This window comes from Cydia splendana, chromosome 1 (assembly GCF_910591565.1).
Source record: "Cydia splendana chromosome 1, ilCydSple1.2, whole genome shotgun sequence".
Taxonomy (NCBI): Eukaryota; Metazoa; Arthropoda; class Insecta; order Lepidoptera; family Tortricidae; genus Cydia; species Cydia splendana.
This window is the reverse complement of record NC_085960.1, coordinates 29,519,740-29,542,975: the sequence shown is the minus strand read 5'-3', so window position 1 is coordinate 29,542,975 and position 23,236 is coordinate 29,519,740. Positions and strand designations below refer to the sequence as shown.

The 23,236-nt window shown below is 41.2% G+C and overlaps 2 protein-coding genes across 2 annotated transcripts in view; both read right to left on the bottom strand.

Annotated features, from left to right (window-relative positions):
- Positions 1 to 65: 65 nt before the first annotated feature.
- On the bottom strand, positions 66 to 19,456 carry LOC134791249 (uncharacterized). The gene is made up of 24 exons (XM_063762269.1): positions 19,375 to 19,456; positions 18,509 to 18,666; positions 18,110 to 18,301; positions 17,876 to 17,983; positions 17,602 to 17,717; positions 17,165 to 17,332; positions 16,197 to 16,423; positions 15,617 to 15,825; positions 15,406 to 15,528; positions 14,974 to 15,122; positions 14,377 to 14,509; positions 13,664 to 13,720; positions 6,523 to 6,622; positions 6,078 to 6,235; positions 5,380 to 5,562; positions 5,134 to 5,235; positions 3,643 to 3,758; positions 3,146 to 3,313; positions 2,800 to 3,026; positions 2,143 to 2,351; positions 1,633 to 1,755; positions 927 to 1,075; positions 577 to 709; positions 66 to 176 (listed from the first exon to the last, which is right to left on the bottom strand). The coding sequence occupies exons 1-24, from the start codon at positions 19,454 to 19,456 to the stop codon at positions 66 to 68; spliced, it is 3,501 nt and encodes a 1,166-aa protein (XP_063618339.1).
- A 2,088-nt stretch (positions 19,457 to 21,544) lies between these two features.
- The window catches only part of LOC134797316 (WD repeat-containing protein 26), a 114,330-nt gene continuing 112,638 nt past the window's right edge, over positions 21,545 to 23,236 (bottom strand). Inside the window, exon 13 of the mRNA XM_063769549.1 lies at positions 21,545 to 21,556. The gene's annotated coding sequence lies outside the window, so the exon portion shown is untranslated. The remainder of the gene's footprint in view (positions 21,557 to 23,236) is intronic.

The window sequence follows — 23,236 nt, the reverse complement described above, 5'->3', positions numbered from 1 at the left end:
AACAGACTATAGACCTTAGATGTACCTTACACCTACATTCGACGTGAAACGTATTAGTTTCCTGACTACTCCACGTAGGGCGTTAGGTGCCGCGGACGTCCACAGCACTTAAAACGGGCCATGCTGCGCTCGAAGACCAGGAACAGTACAGAAGCTGCCATCCCAGCAGCCAGCACCTGCCGTCAAAATACATAGGAATGTTCTAATCAGTGTTATCCCATGTTTGAGAAGGAAATAGACACTGGAGGGTCTGGAGGGTAAACTAAATCTCATTCCAATAGACCGTTATCAACTTTAAAGAGTAAGTACAACTATTTTCAAGCAATTGAAGTCTTACTCCACTGTGATACAGTGAGCAATCAGCATGAATAGTAGCGGATGAATCAACGCGCCTAAGACATCTGCCACCCTGGAATACTTTTCCAAATAGGTAGCTATCTCTACAGTTCGCCTTTAAAAGTATCTATCACAGTTTATACATTATAGACACATTCCTTTTTGTTAAGTTTAGAGCTAGGTAGACTTTTGACGCGTAGTCTGATCTGCTACTTTTGCTGACTGTACACAGTAACCTACATGCAGAGCAGGCAAGATGTCAATGATGCCGACGCTCACGAAGCCGCCCGAGTTGGCGTCGCAGCGCGGCTTGCTCGCCAGCAAAATGCGTCGCGTGCGGTCCATCAGACCCGTCTCGCGCTGCCATCGCAACCTGTCAGCAAGTTTTCATCACGTATTTATGGCTGACTTAAACGTAACTCGACTCGTATTCAGCAAAATGGCGAAGCGTAAACGGCAAAACCTGAACCTTTAAAACTGAACTTAAGGTCGTACAATATCAATAACGCAATCGCTCGTGCACTGCTCGCGCTCGGTATTCATTCAAACGCGTACGCCGAATCTGGACAATACTTAACAAAAACCCATACCTGGTGGCGAAGAGTTCCTTATAGCCGGAATGTTTCCGTATGGGCACGGCCACCATGGGTAACTTGAAGGCCTGAATCTGCTTGAGCCCGCACTTTTCGCGTTCTGTGAAAGTTTTGCTGATGATAGCGTAGCCGGATGGCTCTTCCACCTGCACCCAAACAGAAGAAAGTTCGTGTAAGTAAGTACTTCAATAAAAATTATATTGAAGTGTAAGTAAACTTGAATATATTTTTTATTGAAGCGCTCTAATAATAACTGACCTTTGTTCTGTCGTTTCACGAATGGTTCATTCTATACCAAATTTCATTTCATTTCCTCGAGTAGTCATTAGCAGGTCCATCTTCTGGTGCCAGCTTATCGTTGAATTTTGGGACACGTTGTATATACCATGATTAATGATATGATATGGTGGCAGATCCATCATAGCCCTACTTCTGATGATTAGGTTGTTCACGTGTTGTGTGTGTATTGGGCGGGGAATTTGTCAAATAAAAAAACCTGGACAAGTGCGAGTCGGACTCGCCCACCTAGGGTTCCGTACTTTTTAGTATTTGTTGTTATACCGGCAACAGAAATACATCATCTTTTAAAATTTCAACAGCCTGGTGACAGACAGACAAACATACGGACGGACAGTGGTTTCTTAGTAGGTAATATATAAGGTCCCGTTTTTACCCTTTGGGTACGGACCCTAATAAATCAGACCTGGAAAGCGAAAAGGCCTGTACGCATGGCCGCTATGCCGTCCACAACGCTGAGGTACGCTCGGTCGCCGAGCGGCAACAACTTGTGCCGGTACAGCCTCTGTGTCGCCGGCTGAGTGCTTTCCTGAAAGCATGTCGGTGTCGGTAAAACTGTAGGATATGACTTGCTTGAATTGAAAGGAGAAGTGGTTGAAAGCCATGGAACCTGTCTAATTCGACCATATTTGGCCAATTTTACAGGTGCATCGAGATCACATCGAGATCGTTCGACTACACCGTCAGGACCCATTCCGAGACGAGCTTTTCGCAAACAGGCGCAACGGGTTGTTCAATCGTCCAGATTTGGACATAGGTAGTAGCAAAAATTATTCGGCACGCCAACGCCAGCAACATAACGACTGAAAGTTCTCAAACTTCAAGGGAGAAAATATATGATAAGATGTTTAATTTTTTCCGTAGACGGGTATAATCTCGGGAGAAATTGATTGGTGATTATTATAAATTATCGTACAGCAAAATAAACTCTCTTGTACGTGGTCTCCTGGACTCCCATGGTCATAGGGGAGTTCGTGAGATCATCGATGGTGCGGATGGCATCACTGGGCGTCTGCAGGATAGCTACGATCTTGGCAGAGTACGCGGTGAACGCGAATAGGGCCGTCATCAGGGCGCAGAACATCACAACGCGCGCTGAAGCCAGTTCAGGCACGATATGGAACCCTGGGAGACAATAGAATATTACTACCAATCTGCATTTAATTTCATCGAGTTCATTGATAAATTAGCCGTACTACTGCCAATTTAGTATACTTCAAATAACTAGAACGAAACGAAAGCGTTGTTTTAACCAAATAGAGAAGTTGTGGGCTACTATACTTTTCAGAAACAACGAAACCTTGCGCAAAGAGCTGAACCATCACACGAACAACAGGGGACATGAGCAGTGATCGTATATTTTCTAGCATTTTTGGTACAGCAGAGTGGTGTTAACGGAATTGGTATAGATAATTTCAACTGAAATGGTAAATTAAGGTTAATATTAACGTAATTAACGCTAATTAATCATTAGGGTTGAAATTATTTATACCAATTCCGTTAACACCACTTCGCTGCACCAATAATGCTGGAAAATGTACGATCACTGGACATGAGTTGTGTGTGTGAGCACCTTGTTGGCACGCGGTGCCGACGGTAAAGATGACAGCCTCCCCTACCGAGAGCTGTGCCAACGATGCATCGACTGCTCGCAGCTGCTGCCGCCGCGCCAGCAGCGCCAGCGTTGCTGCAGCTAGCACCAGCGTGAGTACCGTCGCTATCCACACTCCGCGGCTGAATGGCAGGAGGAACACATTGGCGACTGACGATTTCGACGGCTGCCGGAATATGAAAGCTCCCCTGTGAATATAATTCAAACAAAGATTGAGATTCAAACTCCCAAATATTGAGTATTTGTACATAGTGTCTGACATTAAAAGTTATCAGCAGAATGTAAAGGGTGTGCTAGTAGACTAGACCTGAGTTCAACGGTCTCGGAGCAGAAGTGCAGAACTTGCATGCGGTCGGCACGGAGGAACATGGAAGTGATGCCGACTTCGATCTCCTGACGCTGCAGCTGCCCCGCCAGGCCGTCGAAGGAGCCATTCCGGTTCTCGCCATATAAATCCACTTGTATCAAGTTGTACCTGTACAGATATTTTTAAAGCGACCTGGACTGGGACAGTTTGAATGGAGATGCTAGGTTGCTTATAGAAATTCCGTAAGGAACTCCTATCCCATATAAGCAATTATGTGATTGGCCAATATCGATCCTGATTGGTTTCTTCAATGTGCTTGACAAATAAAAAAAGAAAGAAAAGGAGGAAGTAAATACAGAGAGGTCTGCAGCAGACTAAAAAGCGTAGGTGAATCAGAATCAGCTTTGGTGGTTTCCTAAAATTTCTTAAGGTACTATACTACCAATCCTCTTTTTATTGTATATAAAGTTTGAATGTTTGGGAACTCCTGGAAGCACCTGAAGTGTAGGTCGTCTGCCAGCAGGTGCATGAGCGGCCACGTAAGTTTAGGGAAGGTATCAATTTGCCGCACCGTCAGGTCATCCCAGCCCTTGAAGAATTGGGGCTGCGTTATCTGTGGCAAAAACCATTGGTTAGACCACAGATCATATAATACTAGTACTTATAGTGTAGTAAATGAAGCAAGTTGTTGTATGGAGACCCATGCATTAATTTCTCAGTCGATGAAATTTAGCTTGGTTATTGTATAGTATGAGCCGAGACTAACATCATAAATATCCAAAAAAAAAACACTCTTAAGTTAGGTAAAAACACAAATCTGATTATATATTGAACCGAGTAATTCCTCAGTCCAAAATTATTTTACAAAATAAGTTATTTGTATCAGTATGTGATATAGTTGAATTATCGAGAAGATGGAATTGCATTTGTAGTGGTTGTATGCTGATAGTACAAGAAAATAGAAAATTCAAATATAGAATGCCTGTAAACAAACAATACTATAGATGGTCAAGCAAATCTTGTCAGTAGAAAAAGGCGCGAAATTCAAATTTTCTATGGGACGATATCCTTTCGCGCCTACATTTTTCAAATTTGCCGCCTTTTTCTACTGACAAGATCTGCTTGACCCAGTATACTACATATGCAATTCCACGCTCTCGATGATTCAACTATACTAGAAAAAAATCTAAAAGTTTTGTCAAACATGAGAATATTTTTTTATGATACTTCCTTTTTTTGACGCTCATTTTCATCGGAAAATTGCTCTGTCATTTTTTTCTTCTTATATGATCTTAGAATATAATTTGACGCAGTGGGTAAAAAAATCCAAAAAAAATGCGTTTCGAAATGTATGTATTATAGAACTATTAAAAACTGAGAGTGGAAAATTTTTAGATTTTCATTTTGTAGGTATAAAACGGCAATAAAATGGCATTCCAGTGAAAAAATTAGACTGAGCAATTTTCCGGTCCAAGACACGCCAAAAAATTTTATTTTATTAATACTGGTATTTCTGCTGGGATATTTTTTTGATATTTCATTTATTGTTGCAATACGTTACATGAATATGTCTGGTGAAGAAAGTTTGAACGGAGCATTTTTCCGTAAAAAGATATTAACGATTTAAGACTTTAGGTATTTACTTTAATTCTATTATTATTATTCTTTGGAAATTTATACAATACTTTTTATTTATTGATACTTTATCATACTGTAAAGTTTTTTCTGGCAGAGGAATTACTGCGGGGTCCACTACCTTTATTTACTACACTATTAGACAAATGCAATAATTTTATAATTATTAGGTATTTATGATAAAAAAAATTGTCTGCAAGAAATTAGTAAAAAAGTGCGGGTTATTCGGAAAACTCGTGTCGCTAGATAAAGATGTCTTCTGTAGCCAATATTTCTCCGATATCACGAGCCCCGCGATCAAGTTTCAAGACTCGTTTTAGTGAACAATTAATCAGCTTATTTAATATCCTTACTATAGTAGAACTCCTCAAGTACACGTTGTTAAGGTCTCGCCTCCTAGTTGGTGCGGCGGGGAGTGCTACACGTGCCGCGTCGTCCCCCAACGGTATAGTAACCTGCAAAATGCAGTATTGTCGCTATCAGTTGACAGAAGTGCTTCCAATTCAGCTTTCAGTGGTTTACTTTAGATTAAAACACAACAGCCTTCTGTTTGAAAACTTATTTTAATCGTACTTGTTCGAGTACTTGGCTAGACTAACCAGCGCTAGGTCGTGCTTGATCCGATATACATCCAGAAGTTGATCGTTGGCCGCCCAGGCGACGTCGGCGTCTGGGAGCACTAGTGTCGAGCCCAGGGTGGCCTCCATCAGGGATGCGTTGAACGGTGCGTCGTGCAACAATAGCCAGGTGTGGCGGAGATTGAAGGCGCGGGTTGAAGACGCCTGGATAAATATAGTTTAAGGGTTATACACACGATGGAGATCATTGTAAGGCTCGGTCTAACATTTGCTCGCTCTCGAGACCTCTTACGTATTGTAATTGTACCTAAATCATGCCACGAAAACTACGCGAATAACCAGAACCGATTTGCGCTACCACAAGATCAGCCTCAGACGAGGCAGATCAGTAAGATTTCGCTTCTTCAACGGTGAGATGGAGGGTAGTCACGCTTGCAATTTTACCTTACTATTCGTACCTTTTCTAAAACGATCAAGGCGCCAGGAGATCACTGCATGCCTTCCCGATGTGTCGCGTAATGTTCGAGCGCCGGCAGACACGCCTAGTCCTAGAAATGTTTAAGGCAACCTATTGTACCTTTCGAGAACCAGCGGGGTGCCAGAACGGGTCACATCCAGCAGCATTCCATCGTGGTATATCCCATCGGACTCGAGCGGTGGCAACAGCGCCCAGTTCGATATGTTTAAGTTGAGGCTCGCTTGTTTAAGTTGCTGCCAACCTTTTCTAGAACGAACGGGGCGCCAGGACAGGTCACGTCCAGCAGCATGCCTTCCCGGTGAGTCCCGTAGGGCTCAAGGGCCGGAAGTTGCGCCCAGTCAGCTACGCTAATACGCATGCCTTGGCGTTGCCCATCACGACATAGTGTGGATAGCTCCTCTGTCACAAAGGAAAGTTGAATTATTTGGGGCACACCGGTATTTAAAGGTAATAACTACCACTTTCTTATATACCAGCACGGCGCACCCAATTTTTTAAGATTAGCTAGCCATGCCTCTAAGGGCCACTTGCACCATTCACTAACCTGGGTTTAACCGGTTAAATCTGGAGTTACCATGGTTACCAGTACAATTTGACACTGGGTTAACAGTTTAACGGGTTAACCCCGGGTTAGTGGGATGGTGCAAGTGGCCCTAAAAGAGTGAAAGGTTTCCAGGAGATCGGACCTGGTCTCCAACAGAGAAAGGCGGTGAGCAGCGAAAGCCGCTTGGCAGCGAAGTAGGCCAACGCGAACGATGCCAGCTCCATGCCGGCGAAGACCCAAATCTGGAGTGAACGCGGCAGCCGCTCACTAATGGTACGTTCTAATTTTAGATGCATGACGACGAAACATATACGAGTAAAGGCGAAGTTCACGCTCAAAGTTTCATCCTTTATAAACTAAATAGGTATTTTGACAATACATTGTATGATACACTGCTTACATGCATAGGCATAGATAGGTAGGTATACCTACCTATCTGAGGATTTTCGGTAATGGTCGGAATGGTCGGTCTATACAATAGGTACAACTTAGGGAATAAATCAAATAATTTTTATTGTTTCGGTCTATTTTGTAACGACGAGACGACCTTTCTACGCTGCACTTTAGAATTGTATTTTATCAAATCAAATTAAATATAATTTATTTTCATATATATTTTTTTTAAATTGTGCATTAAGCAAATAGGACGCCACATTTTAGAATCGGTAGGTAGAAGTAGCTAGGTAATTATAAGTAGGTATGTACCTATACAGTACACCTAAACATATATTTACTTATTGTATATTTCGCCACAAAATTATGTTTTGTGGCGAAATGTGCAAAAAAATAAATATATACCTATTTGGTTAGATATAATTTGGTATAATTTCAAAGTTAATAATTATAATCTCATTTCTGAAAACAGTGCAATATTACGCACATATTTCCTCTTAATCTGATTATAACTATTCAAATGACTTGCAGCAGAATTCTGATCATTACCATAGCTAACAACTAATGTGGCCCATTATCGTCATATTCCATATTTGCAGAACAATTTCTGTGCCTCATTTAGGGACCATCTACGCGAAGTTCAATTGGTTTGCATTGTATAAGAACAATTTGAGGATATAATTATTTTTGAGTAGTACCCAGTATACCCACTTGATGACCGCAGACCGATGGTTTGGATGAATCTTTAAACAAATTGGCTCCACCTAATTGTCTTTTCTGTTCCAGAGAGTTGCTTAAGATTATGAGTGAAACTTGTTACAGCCGTAAACCACGTCGGGACCACATCGGGACCTTAGGTGATTAAAGGATGACTCACGCTAATAGTCACGCTAGACCGGACTGACCGGACCGTGCCCGGGCCAAGGCGTTCGACATGTAATTTTCTATGACGGCTGATCGGTGATCACGTGGTTCTTTCCATAGAAAATGAAGCGCTGGAAGCTCCGGCCCGGACCCGGCCCGGTCTAGCGTGAGTCATCCTTAAGAGGAAAGAGGACGGCCGCTTCTCTATATACTAACGTAGTTCCCAATTTTCTTTTGTGGATATTAGTCCAGTTTCGTCTTAAGTTCTAATGTCCTTTATTTACTAACGGGACAACTTTTTGTTTTTCTGCGTGTTTAACTATGTCAACGTGGTTTGGTTACATGCACGTCTTCAGCAGCGGAGTTGAAGTATAGTCGCCGTGGTCGAAACAAGCCGGAGAGAGTAGTAAGTAGTATTAGGTTACATGCAGCCGAAGAGCCCATCAACGAACTCTGTGATAAAATAACGCAGATTGTGTTTGGGGTTGGTAGAATTGTCTCGGTGTATTATAGTGTAAATAACATTATTTGCGGTATTTGACGTCTGTCACTCACAACAGCAATACTACGTAAAATGTTTTGCACATCGAAATCACAAAGGAAAACAACTGCACTGCGAACGTTTACGTTCTACGTCTTTTTTTTTTTTTAATTTTAGGGTTGGCCGGACACCACCGTTATGAATCGGTAGTCGTCTAAGTAAATCGATATGAATTTTTCATTTTTCTTTTAATAAAAATAAGGAAAAGGTGGATAATTAACTGTAAATATGGATATATTTATCGTCACTTAACAGACAACAAATTTGACACAGAAAATAACATAAATAAACTTTAAAATAGATCCCCAGTTAGTTTCAATTTTGACAATGGGTGCGACCTACTCGGTCGGTGTATTAAATACACCGACCGACCGGTAGCTTGCGGGAAAACCATATAATTCTAGCTTTATTTAAATCTCAAATAAAAATTCATTATACGTCACAATTCGATACCTCAGTCTACGTGCCATCCAATCGTAATCGCTTGCTGTGACAATCGATTTGCGTTAGTTACATCTCTATATACGTCAGTCATAATGTGTCAAATACCGCAAATAATGTTATTTACACTATAGTTGCCTGTGGATTTTGTGGAAAACTTATTTACCTATTGTATTGACGGCAATGGTAGGTCAGTTTATAACAATAATGTAAAGAAACCTAATTTGTACTTTGATCTTATTTAAAATAATGTGAGGATTATCATAAATATTGACGATGATTTATGCGTGATTTCTGTATGAAATAAAGTTTTTCTATTCATTTAGCGCAAACCAATATTCGAAAGTAGATAAATGCGGAACAATTTATGTAGTAATAGTGTATAGTGACTTAATAAAAGGCGATTGAATTTTGTATGAAAATCGAAGCACCTTAAGTATTGCTTATACGTACCAAAAATTCGGGAAAGAAAACATTGATTCGTGTTTCAAAAATATATATTTTCCTACATATTTTTATTAGGTATCTATTACAAATTTTATTCTTAAATATTGCTCTACAAAAAGACAGGTAATAAAGTTTTGTCTACAGAGTGTAATAATAAAGGTGGCGAGTGTAAGTGAGGCATGTAGTTCCTAACAATATAAATAATATTATAAGGGTGTTAAGTTAATAGGTACGAAGCAGGCCCTGTTTGTGCTAATAAGGTTTTGGGTATACACTTATACAGCGTTTTCCATCGAAGTATCTTGTACAATGACCGGTTAGCAATGTACCTAGATACCTAGTGAATATCTTCTTTATATATAAACGCGAGCGGCTTTGACGGTAGAAACAAATTAAATTATGCTCAAACAAAAGAGCGTAAAAAAATAACACTTTTGAATCGAGAACATATATCCGCAAAATTCGTATTGTCGCGTATTTTGCATTTAAAAGTGAAAAAATTTCGACAAACAATACTAAAGGCTCAATTTGTTGGTTGAGATTTGACAGCTATGGATGCGTTCAGAATTCAGTTCAGAATATGTTGCATGTTAGTTAGCTGGATTGTAACCGCGAACACCGAAGTTCGCAAATTATCTCTGTCATTCTTTCTAATTACGCCTAAAAAGGCGTCGACGGGATGATCAAATCGACCGAAAAGAAATTGGCGTCAATCTCATCTTGCACCCATTTCATTTATTGTGACATTGAAGCGCTCTAAAGAGGAGTTTGAGTTTCCGAACGGTCTTCTGTCACGTCAACGTCATTACATTGTGTTGAATAATTGAGTGTTGAAATGTTGAAATCTAAACTAAATAAAATCAGTTAGGCCTGAAATCACCCTGAAATGTGTAGTTTGAAGTGTAAAAATTGTATAAATAACGATAAACAGTGATTTACATTACGTTTTGTACTTACCAGCCTTTGTAGAAACCGAAGTTACAAGTTTAACGGATGTTAAAATTTGGATTTAACCTGGGCGAGTAAGTATTTGTTTTATTATTTTGTTAGTTTATAAGACAATAGTTCTCATTGTATTGCATATGTGAGACACATTAGCATTACATGTTACAAAGTTCATAACTTATAGCGTCGTGAGCAACGTCCAATTTCTCTTTACTTAACGTATGAGATAGTTTACACCTACATACATTACCTTATAATCAGTATTATGTATGTAGTGTCAACACTTTAAATATATTTGACAAATAAATAAAAATAAATATTATAGGGACATTCTTACACAAATCTCAGTCTCTTTGGAAGTACCTACTTAAATACATAGAAAACATCCATGACTCGGGAACAAATATCTGGGCTCATCATACAATTAAATGCACTTACCATGATTCAAACCCAAGACCATTGGCTTCATAGGCAAGGTCACCACGCACTAGGCCAGACCGGACAAACATTTTATATTGAATATGTCTACTAAGTTGTATTTAATTTCAGAAAGGCTTCAAACATGGCACTGCTAGCCACCTGGACGGAAAGCAACCTTGAAGGAGTTTGCATGACAAACTAATAAGTGAGTGAGATGAAAGTGAAGTGAGAAGAAGTCACAAAAGTAATTCAAAGAAAGTCTCGAGTTAAAGAACCGGCTGACTCCACTCTGATTATATGGACAGTGTAAAACAGTGTGAACAACTACAGTGTATGGTGGACATACTTGATATGTGTGCTTTAGACTAGCTTCAAAGAATCAAACTTGAGGCGTATCAGTGAATCGGAAAGTGAATTGAATGAAGCTAATTTATTAATAAGTGATCTCCGGAGACAATGTAAGTTGAATATAAGGTTAAAAGATAATAAGATATTATACATAGATAGTATATATAATAAGATATATTTAATGCTTATTCAAATAAAAGTGTAAATAACAACTTCAGAGTTTGACTTTAATAAATAGTCAGGTGACAACTAAAACAATATACTGCTAAAATTTCAGAGTCATAGTGAAGCTTAGTACATAGTAAACAAGGTAGATTTTTAGAGTTCTGTACACAAAAGGTAAATACGGGACCCCCCGGGAGACGGGACGGGGAGGGCAATGGGACGGGACTAAGACTTCACTGTCCTATTAACACAAAACAAATTATTTTCAGAAAATATTTAATTTAGGCTCAGGGATGGCCAGGGGGCACCATAAACCTTCAGTAAGTAGTGCATATACTTGGAAAAATTCGACCTATGCCGCTGGGGCCCGGTGGCCGAATGGCACAGGCACCTGCTGCTATAGCAGGGGATGCTGGTTCGATTCCAGCCTGGGGCACTGGAGGCCATGATCACTTTTTAGGGTTCCATACCCAAAGGGTAATAACGGGACCCTATTACTAAGGCTCCGCTGTCCATCTGTCCATCCGTCTGTCTGTCACCATGATCTCATGAACCGTGATAACTAGACAGTAGAAATTTTCACAAATGATGTATTTATGTTGCCACTATAACAACAAATACTAAAAACAAAATTAAATAAATATTTAACCGGGGCCAATGCTAGACTGGATATGACAAATGAAATGAGTAAGTTTTTATTCATATGTTTTAAAATGCCATGTTGGTGGCAAACAAGCATACAAGGCTGTTAGTGCCGATGGTAAGTGGGACTTTAGACTAGATCTCTGCATCTCCAAGGGACTTACATTGCTGACGGGTTACAAATCTATACACTCTTATTAGGGTTCCATACCCGAAGGGTAAAAACGGGACCCTATTACTGAGACTCCTCTGTCCGTCTGTATGTCATCAGGTTGTATCTCATGAAACGTGATAGCTAGACGGTTGAAATTGCCACAGATATTGTATTTCTGTTGCCGCTATAACAACAAATACTAAAAACAGAATAAAATAAATAAAGTGGGGCTCTCATGCAATAAACGTGATTTTTTTGCCGTTTTGTGCGTAATGGTACGGAACCTTGCGTGCGCGAGTCCGACTCGCACTTGGCCGGTTTTTCTTAGTAGGTATATGACATTTATTCAGTTTACTTCACTGTCCGTCTGTCTGTCTGTCACCAGGCTGTATCCCATGAACCGTGATAGGTAGCTAGGCAGTTGAAATTTTCACAGATGATGTATTTCTGTTGCCGCTATAAGAACAAATACTAAAAAGTATGGAACCCTTCGTGCGCGAGTCCGACTCGCACTTAGCCGGTTTTCTTAGTATATGACATTTAAGGCTCCGTCACACAGGCGCGTTTTGCGGGCGGCGCATGAGCGGGGCGCGCCGCTTTTTCATATAAAACGCTCACGCCCCGCCTGGAAAACGCGCCTGTGTGACGGAACCTTTATTTCAGTTTACTCCACTGTCCATCTGTCTGTCTGTCACCAGTTATTTCTGTTGCCGTATACTAAAAAGTACGGAACCCTCCTCGGTGGGCGAGTCCGACTCGCACTTATCCAGTTTTTGTTTATTTTTTTTTGTAGTCGAATTTAATATTTAACGGACAGGCTTTAATATTAAAGAATGAAATCGTAGTCATAATTTCCATATGTACTTTTATTTTAGTGCCATGAAGGGTAGGTACAAAAGGGTTCCCTCTTTTGAGATTGGAAAGTGGGTTAGGTTATAAATGCGGCTTTTACAGACCCGATCTGCGATCAGAACAGTGGGTCAGGTTAGAGCTGTAATCCTTATAGAACCAAACTGCAACCAGAAGTGGGTTAGGTTAGGTTAGAACTGCGACCCTTACAGAACCGAACTGTTACCAGAAAAGTGGGTTAGGTTAGGTTTTTTAATTACATATTTGTTTTTAGATATATCGAAATAGTAAGTTTTTAGAGTTATAACTGTATGTTACGGATTTAAAGTTTTCTGAGATGAGATAGGTATGTAACCGCCATGATGAAGGTTTGAAGTCTAAAAGTAAATAATTACTCAATTCAAAATGAGTATCTATTATTATTATTTATTTTACCCGAGCGAAGCCGGGTTTTCATCTAGTTTATTATAATATATTCTCAAAAAGTTATTTCCTTAGTCATTTAAGACGGTCTAGCATTATAGCCCTTGCTACACGGTCGCCGACAAGCCTTCTAACCGTCTGACCTTGGTCTGTCCTTGGTCAATTTTGGTCAAATTTTGTTGGAAACAACTGTCTGACACGGTCCGGGGCGGACCAAGGCCACGCGGTCTGCGGGCTTGTCGGCGACCGTGTAGCAAGGGCATAAAATTGCGTTCTCGCGCGCGAAACCATACTTGAAGTCGCGCGCGAGAACGCAAGTCATGGGTCAGAAAACTTTTAGACGTTGTTACAAGTTACAAGACAAACACAACACAAGCCTTACTGAGCTTACTGAGTAAAATCATTGAAAATAATCTTATTATTATAGGTGCATTACTTATACATTGTACTAATATAAACCTTCTCTTTGAAATGCGTTCACTTCCTAGTAAGGCTAAGGCTACAATAGATTAAGTAGTGACGGTTCTTAAAACACCTTGTCACGGTGTGATCTTACTAGCCGATTGTTACATATTTCTACGGCGTCTACGGTTCCTTGTAGCATGGCACGTCACATCACTTGTAGCAAGGCATGCAGCGTAGAAAACGTGCCATGCTACGCTCTATCACCAGAAATAACAGCGATGCTGCCATACCCGCGATCAGTACCTGTAGAACAACACAATTAAATATTGACATTTCGAAATACGAGTACAAAGATTAACAAAAAAATTCAATAGGTACAAGTTTTTTAACGCTCTGCGAGTTTATTTATTTATAGAGTCGTCTAGAGTCCGTTAAGTACAGAGTTCCTATGCCAAGCTTCGGTCTGCGAGTACATCATCAGACGTCAGACAATTGGTAGCATAAAGTTCCTATTGCAGTTGAGTTACATTATTACGCCATCATTGACGATCTACCCAATTCATTGCAGTCACATAAACACTCCCTCGGTGGACTTGTTGTACAAAGTAGTAACAGGTCTATCAAATTCTGAAAGTGTCATTACGGGATTGTCCATATGACAGCAACGAAACGGCCAAGCCGACCAAGATGTTGGTTGTATAGAGTTAGAGCTTATAAAGTTAGGACTGACAGAGTAATTCAGTCTTGGTACCTACTACGGGATCTGATAACTTTAGTGTAAAAGCTTTATGCGCCTAGTCTTGGCAACACTTTACATGAAATGTTTTTGCTGAGATCAATCAAATATATTACACCATCGCTGACGATCTACCCAATGCAGGGCCGCAATGCGACTTCTTCCATTCTTCATCCATACGGGCCAATAGTCCCTTCTCAGTCCCACGCACACTCTAACATACGTGAAGAGCAGGCAAGATGTCAATGATGCCGACGCTGACGAAGCCTCCCGAGGCAGCGTCGCAGCGCGGCTTGCTCGCCAGCCAGAGCTTCCGTGTACGGTCCAGCAGCCCCGTTTCCCGCTGCCATCGCATCCTACAAACACAAATTACCAGAATACATCATACATTATACCTACTATACCATGCACTTAAGATACCACAGCTAAAGGATGACTCGCGCTAGAACGGTCCGGGCCCGGGCAGAGGCTTCTGACACTGCGTTTTCTATGACGAGTTGTTATAGAGAACTGATGTGCCGTTCTAGCGTGAGTCATCTTTAATGCAGGGGTAACCAGGGTATGTGCCTGATTTTCATCCAACCTTCAATATCTATAAATATCGAAGACCGACACCACCTAAGGTCTTAGCCACCACGTCAGGGCTACGTCAGCTATCGGATAATGTTTGTTTGAGAGCTTGCTATATAAGAATAAAAATGCCAGAATCAGCAACACACTTAATTAACTGACCATTATTCACTTTATGTTGTCGCAATAAAGTTCACCAATAGTAAATAAATTGTATAGTATGGACAATGCTATATTATAAGAATCCTACCTGGTGGCGAAAAGCTCCTTGTATCCAGAGTGTTTCCGCACGGGTACGGCCACCATGGGCAACTTGAAGGCCTGGATCTGCGTGAGGCCACACTTCTCGCGCTCCGTGAACGTTTTGCTGATGATATTGTAGCCGGATGGCTCTTCTACCTAAAATCAGTAAGTATGTATTAGACAGGAAAAATAGCTCTCCAAGTATTTAAAAGTAACTAGAAATAACGTAACTTAAAATAGGAAGAATTAGAAAATTTATCCATAGGCCGCTTAGTTTTAGTGCCTATTTTTTGTGTCCTCCAATTCGCACTTCCCTTTAAGCCTGCCTTCTACTGGAATGAGAGGAAATACCACCAGGATTTATAGATAAACAGAAATTTATTTCAAAGCTAAAGTGTTGTGTTTACCGACACAGACATTAACAAATCTCCGTTCAGACCTGGAAGGCGAAGAGACCGGTACGTAAACGGGCTACGCCGTCTACGACACTAAGGTATGCTCGGTCACCGAGCGGCAGCAGTTTTTGCTGATACAGCTGCTGTGTTGCTGGTTGAGTGCTCTCCTGCAAGCATCAAGACATGGTTTCGACAAATAACTAATATAAGGATATGAAAATAAAACCGCACAGTTTTACGTATAAATCCTCGTACAGCGAAGTATGTCCTCTTGTACGTTGTCTCTTGCACTCCGAGGGTCATGGGCGAGCGCGTGAGGTCTTCAATGGTGCGTATGGCATTGCTAGGTGTCTGCAGTATGGCCACGATCTTGGCGGAGTATGAAGTAAACGCGAACAAGGCCAGCATTAGGGAGCAGAACATCACTATACGTGCCGAGGCCAGCTCCGGTACCCCGTGGAATCCTGCCAAAAATTCAATTAAATAAGCTTACCCTACATCGCTAGATTCCAAATTTGTGTTCTTAAAAAGATTGGAATGGTAAAGTGATGGCAAGGGAATTTGCAAGTTATTCGGATCTGACACAGTGCTGGATTCACATCAGTCACAGTACTTAGCAGTGCGGTGGTTGTCTGGTATAAACTAACCAGTACTTTAAAGAAAGACTAACTACTTTACTTTTTACTTCATCGATCATAACAACGATTTCACAACAGGCTCAGTAGCACGAAGCTGATCCCTCATTCAACTACAATACCTATCTTCTTAACAAGTCTGCGGAAGCGGAAAAGCTATGTATATTTACTTAGGTAATATAATCATATAACTTGCACACCTTGCTGGCACACGGTGCCAATGCTAAAAATGACCGATTCTCCAAAGGACAGCCGCTGCAGCGACGAGTCCATAGCTCGCAGCTGCTGCCGCCGCGCTAGCAGCGCCAGAATCACCGCGGCTGACGCCAGCATTGCCCACGTGGCCAGCCACACGCCGCGGCTGAACGGCAGCAAAAACACGTTGGATACTGACGACATAGAGGGCTGCCGGAATATGAACGCTCCCCTGTGGTCATAATCAACATAATGATGTTACGTACCTCTATAACCTATCATCACTAGAACTACATCTTATAAAACAAAGTCCCCTGCCGCGTCTGTCTGTATGTTCACGAACGGATTTTCATGCGTTTTTCACCTATCATTAGAATTATTTTTGAGGAAGGTTTAGGTGTATAGTTTGTTAAGGTTTTGTATTAAATTGTTCAAAGTCGAGCGAGTCGCTAGTTAAGTTCTTAATTAGTATTACGAATATGTTACTTTTAGGGAAGATTATAATAGTCATAGGGAGGATAATATTGAGAACAGAGGATAAAAGCGCCGGACAGGTTGAATGGCCTAAAAGTGTGATATCCCAGGAATCTTCAAACTACGGTCCGCCAATACGATCCGCTCACGAGCCCATTTTGGACCGCGGAAAAGAAGGTTGCCGTGGCCCTGGGACAAAATTTTTTGAGACCTCTGATCTATCCATGCAGTAAAACGGAGGTGGTTGGCACAGCTCAAAATAGTTTGAGAGATAGTAGGTAGGAAGTAGTAAATATTAACTGTGGACGGATTGTTATAATTATCAGACACTGATCGGTTTAGAAATGGAGACCATTAGTCGTACGTAGAGTAAGTATAGATCATCCAGTCGAACCAACTACCAGAGGGATTAACGCTGAAAAAAGTTATCTAGTTTAAGTAAGAAAGACTCTGGGAAAGACTCTGCTAATAAGTTGATCTTAATGATAGTGACAATGACCTGAGCTCAAAAGTCTCTGAGAAGAAATGCATGACTTGGATGCGATCGTCACGCATAAATAGAGAGGTGATGCCAACTTCGATCTCATTTCTCTGGATCTGCCCCGCCAAGCCGTCGAACGAGCCGTTCCGGTTCTCGCCGTACCACTCCACTTGCTTCAGGTTGTACCTGCACAGAATAATATTTAAGTATGCAGTCATTTAAAAAAACCGGCCAAGTGCGTGTCCGTACGATGCGAAAACAGCAACATCATAAAAGTCATAAGATAGGTACGCATCTTTGCTACTCATGTTCATCATTATTTTTGTGCGTTCGGCTCAAAAGTTAGAGGTACACATTGTCACATTTATTTTGGCCACGACAACATCGGTCAAAGTTTTTCTTTGGACAACATCGATTTAAAGTTGTGAATAAATGAAAGACGATGATGAAATCACCTGAAGTGCAGGTCCTCTGCCAACAGCATCATGAGCGGATACGTGAGCTTGGGGACAATGTCGATGTGACGCGTTGTCAGGTCATTCCAGCCTTTAAAGTACTGGGGAAGCGATATCTGTAACAAATCCAAGATAAGAGTACGATACGGATATGATGGTCGTATTTCTCTATACCCCGAACGGCAATACAAAATCGTACAATACAGAATATTCTGTATTGAAGGTATGCATCTTTCAATAGGGGCGACAGAAAAATATTGGAGAAGAAACTTACAATAACAGAGCCGCTTATGTAGACGTTGTTAAGGTGTCTCCTTCTCGTGGGCGCGGCGGGAAGGACTGCCCATGTCCGAGCTGCTTCGTTACCCAGCGGCGTCGCTATCTGCCAGCAGTACGAAATATGTTTGTAAGTTATTTTTCCCCAAACATTTTTAGTTAGTTAGGTATATGCAGAGTAGAGTAGACCATTACCACTCGAATTAAAAAAAACTTTACTTGCTTTATTGACTGGACTAACCAGCGGCTGGTTGTGCTTGATTCGGTAAACATCCAGAAGTTGATCGCTGGCCGCCCAGGCCACATCGGCATCTGCCAACACTAATGTTGAGCCCAGAGTGGCCTCCATCAGGGTTGCGTTGAACGGAGCGTTGAGCAGAAGCAGCCAGGAGTGACGAAGGTTGAAGGCACGGGTTGCGGAAGCCTGCGCATAAAATAGGTACCATAGAGGGAACATTGATGTAGAATATAACAAAATAATAGGTAACTAACTATATAGTCCCACTAGTGTTCGCTGTTCACGTCGTCATTCGTCTCGCCACTAGCACGACTATGGAACTGCGGAGCAACCCGAGAGCGTCAGCGTCAAGCGTGCGCTTCGTAGCCGAGGCGTGAGGCTTCATATACAAACCTCCTCTAACACGAGTTGTGCGCCAGGACAAGTTAGGTCCAGCAGCATTCCCTCGCGGTGTATTCCGTAAGGCTCCAGTGTAGGCAGTCGCTCCCAATCTGCAAGGTTGATCCGCATGCCGTGGCGCTGCGCTTCGCGCCATAGTACCGATAGCTCATCTGCGTAAGTTATAAATTTAGAGAGTGGCCTATGACACCAAGTCAGTTTGAACGCTTTAAAACCTTTCGGACAATAAATTGTATTAAATGAAGGTTGCAGCAGCGCAAAATAAGCGATGTCACGTCACTGTAAATTTAAAAAAACTGCGTTGTTGTCGGTCGTTAGAGTCTGACCGAGATAAGTCTGCGACGATTTTAATAGCACACGCAGTGCAAGTGTTATTTTAAACGTCTTATACGAAATTATGACGTATAAATAACACTTAATTGCAATGAGTGTGCTATCAAAATCGTTGCAGACTTACCTCAGTCTAACTCTACCGTCATCGTCATTCGTTTTTTCAAGGTAATTGGTTACCTCTACTAGTGACATCGCCCGTTTCCTGCTCCTACAGTAAAGATCGGTTTTCCTAGGATAGCGGTGCCGTCATATAGCGGCCGTCTCCATACTAAATAATACGGCTAAATATGGATGTCGTAGTATTTGTATGGAGACCTCGGTGTAATTAACAAATGGAGACGGCCGCTATAGGCAAAGAGAATATAATCAAGAATATAATCAGGTATGACGGCACCGCTATCCTAGGAAACCAGAGCATAACACTGCTACATTTACCCATACCTATTTACATCGTAATGTTACCATAAGCCATAACAGAACTAAGTAATATGGTTATGAAATAGACTTTATTTATAAGAATTGTAGACCTGGTCTCCAGCAGAGAAAAGCCGTGAGCAGCGTCAGCCGCTTTGCCGCGAAATACGCCAACACGAACGCCGCCAGCTCCATGTGGAAAGCTAGAAAGCACAGGACCTGGACTCAACTAGGTTCCTGTTATTACTGACGATGTAAGGCGCAACATATGTAACGTGTTACATGTTTATGTAACTATTGTGTTAAGGCGAAGTTCATAAAAACTCTCAAGTCCGACTAAGCTGACGTTACAGCTTTGCAAACGTCATTGTTTCAGGAATTTAACATTTATGGTGACATTTCCACATTCTGTTGTCAAGTGCAGAGTAAAGATACCTCGGACTGACTGGACGTGTGAGGTAAACAAGCATGCGGTCCGCCTGACGGTAAGCGGTTACCGATGTCTGAACCTTTTGGTTTTGTGATTTGACGACCCATACAACCATTTCCAGTCGCCGTTACGACGCGGTGTTGACACATCTTGTGTCGACACCGTCTGTTTCGGTCACAATTCCAGTCGCAGAGTCGTCGCCGTGTCGACACAGTTACCAGAAATGGGGAAGGGTCGACACATGACACAAAGTGACATAAAGTGTGGTCGCCGTGTACACACATTTGTTTCGAGTTTGCGACTACTTTATGCCAAAATCATTCGTTCATTCGTTCATTTTGTTCCTGTCAAATGGAAACTGTCAGATGGAAAAATACTTAAATAAAAATAAGTGACATTAATACGCCATCTCTAAAACGGATTACAAGACGTAATTATATATTGTTTGCATTTATATTACAATAGGACTTAAATTATTATGGGGAATTAAACTGCTCGAGTGATTTGATAAACTAAGTGTAATATAATCAACGCGCCACCACATTGTTTTAGTTTAGCCGGAAATGAAATTGTTTACTTCTCAGTGCCTGTGTTCACAACTATATTATTTGAAGCATTTTTAGTACTTCGATGCGTATACTATACTTAAATAACAGAAATAACGCTTTACATACTACGAAACTTGTTAATTATGATGTATAAATATGGTTTAAGGCTGAGAAATATTGCAGTCACAAAGTAGTCGCAATGTTTCGACTTTGTGTCGACTCTGTGTTGACACATGACACGCGCTGTCAAAAGTAATAACAAAGTTACTGGTATGTTACTGGATTTGCAAAATGGCTCCTTGTGTTGATTTGTTTTCAGATATTCTTAAAGTGTAAAAATGCCGTGGTTAGAGATGGGCATTAAAAACAATAGTCGTTCCTCTCGTGAAAAACAAAACCGGTGACATAGCCGATAGTTCCAACTATAGGCCCATCTCGTTAGCGACCATAGTAGCTAAGGTACTGGACAGTTTGCTTGATAGAATACTTACGAAGCATTTCAAGTTGCACGACGCACAATTTGGCTTCAAAACTGGCTTGTCCACGGAGTCCGCGGTGTTGTGTCTCAAGCAAACTGTACAGTACTACACTGATAGGAAGACACCAGTGTATGCGTGCTTCCTAGACTTATCAAAAGCTTTCGATTTGGTTGCCTACGACGTTCTGTGGAGCAAGTTAGAGTGCGAGACTGACCTGCCTGGTGATGTTATTGACATGTTTAAGTACTGGTACAATAACCAAACGAACTTCGTCAGGTGGGCGGACTCGCGCTCGGACTTGTATCGGTTGGAATGCGGTGCGTGTAAGGCAGGGGGGGCTGACGTCACCAAAATTATTTAATTTATATATGAACACGTTAATCGTTGAGCTCAGCAGAACCAAAATCGGATGTTCTATTGATGGAACATGTGTCAATAATATCAGTTACGCGGACGATATGGTGCTGCTGAGTCCATCGATTGGCGCTCTCAGGAAGCTAATCAGTGTGTGCGAGGACTACGCGGGGGCCCATGGACTCAGGTACAACTCGAAAAAGAGCGAGTTGCTAGTGTTTAATCCGCGCGGTAGCAAAGTTGACACAGTGCCGCCCGCTACACTAGGCGGAACGCAACTAACGCAAGTGTCAAAATTCAAATACCTGGGTCACTGGGTCACTGACGATCTTTCGGACAACATTGACGTGGAAAGGGAGCGTCGGGCATTGGCGGTCCGGAGCAACATGTTGGCGCGCAGGTTTGCGAGGTGTACTACAGAAGTAAAAACGACGCTCTTTAGAGCTTTCTGTCAGTCATTCTATACCTGTAGCCTGTGGGTCAACTATACGCAGCGGACCATCAATGCCCTCCGAGTTCAATATAATAATGCGTTCAGGATGCTGTTGGGATTGCCGCGCTACTGTAGTGCGTCAGCCATGTTCGCAGAGGCGCGCACGGATGGTTTTCACGCCATTATGCGTAAAAGGGTCGCCTCGATGGCACGCAGGGCGCGGTCCAGCTCCAATAGCATCCTCAACGCATTAGCAAACCGTTTAGACTGTCCACTCACTAAAGTGCTTATCGCCCTACATGTCAGGCCCCGGATTGTATAGCATAGTTTAGTTTAATTTAATAATTTATACTATTTAATTTTCAAAATTTCAAAATTATCTATCTGGACATGCTTATACTCGTATTATATTAACCTTGACATACCGACTTTAAATTTATATTTGTTTTTATTTTAATTTTTATTTAATTTGTAATGTCTAAATGTGAATTTTGAATTTTTGAATTTTAATAATTTAATTTTATTATGACTTAAGTGTTAAGTTAATTTAATTTAATGAATTTGTGATTTATTATTTATTTTTAATTCTTTTTGTAATTTTTATGTATATGGACTGTTTGTCTGAAATAAACGTTACATTACATTACATTACATTACATTAATCGATTAACTGTTTATTCGACAAATTAATGGAATAAAAAAAGTTAATTCTCAAATTTTAATCGCGATTAGCTTAGTCGACCTGACATAGATTGAAATTGAATTAATCTGAATAATAATCGAATAAATTATCGATTACATCTCGATTGAAAGTTGACAGGGGGCCATTTTTGTACGTATAAATAATAGAAATGTCTTGCATGCAGATGGTAGCAAAACACTTTGTCATAAAAATCGAGATGGGTGTCGATTTATAGGTTTTAGGGAGTGCCGATTTCGAAAATAATGACCATTTTGGAATCCGAAATGGCGGCCATGCACTGTGTCATAAAAGTCGTCATGGATGTCGTTTTATACGTTTTAGGGGGCCCCGATTTAGAAAATGATGACCATTTTGTAATCCAAAATGGCGGCCATGCACTAAGTCATAAAAGTCGTCATGGGTGTCGTTTTATAGATTTTGGGGGGCGCAGATTTAGAAAATGATGACCATTTTGGATTCCAAAATGGCGGCCATGCATTATGTCATAAAAGTCGTCGTGGGTGTCGTTTTATAGGTTTTAGGGGGCCCCGATTTAGAAAATGATGACCATTTTGAAATCCAAAATGGCGGCCATGCACTATGTCATTAAAATCGTCATGGGTGTCGTTTTATAGGTTTTAGGGAGCGCAGATTTCGAAAATGATGACCATTTTGGATTCCAAGATGGCGGCCATGCACTATGTCATAAAAGTCGTCATGGATGTCGTTTTATAGGTTTTAGGGGGCCCCGATTTAGAAAATGATGACAATTGTGAAATCCAAAATGGCGGCCATGCACTATGTCATAAAAGTCGTCATGGGTGTCGTTTTATAGGTTATGGGGGGCGCAGATTTAGAAAATGATGACCATTTTGGATTCCAAAATGGCGGCCATGCATTATGTCATAAAAGTCGTCGTGGGTGTCGTTTTATAGGTTTTAGGGGGCGCAGATTTCGAAAATGATGACCATTTTGGATTCCAAAATGGCGGCCATGCATTATGTCATAAAAGTCGTCGTGGGTGTCGTTTTATAGGTTTTAGGGGGCGC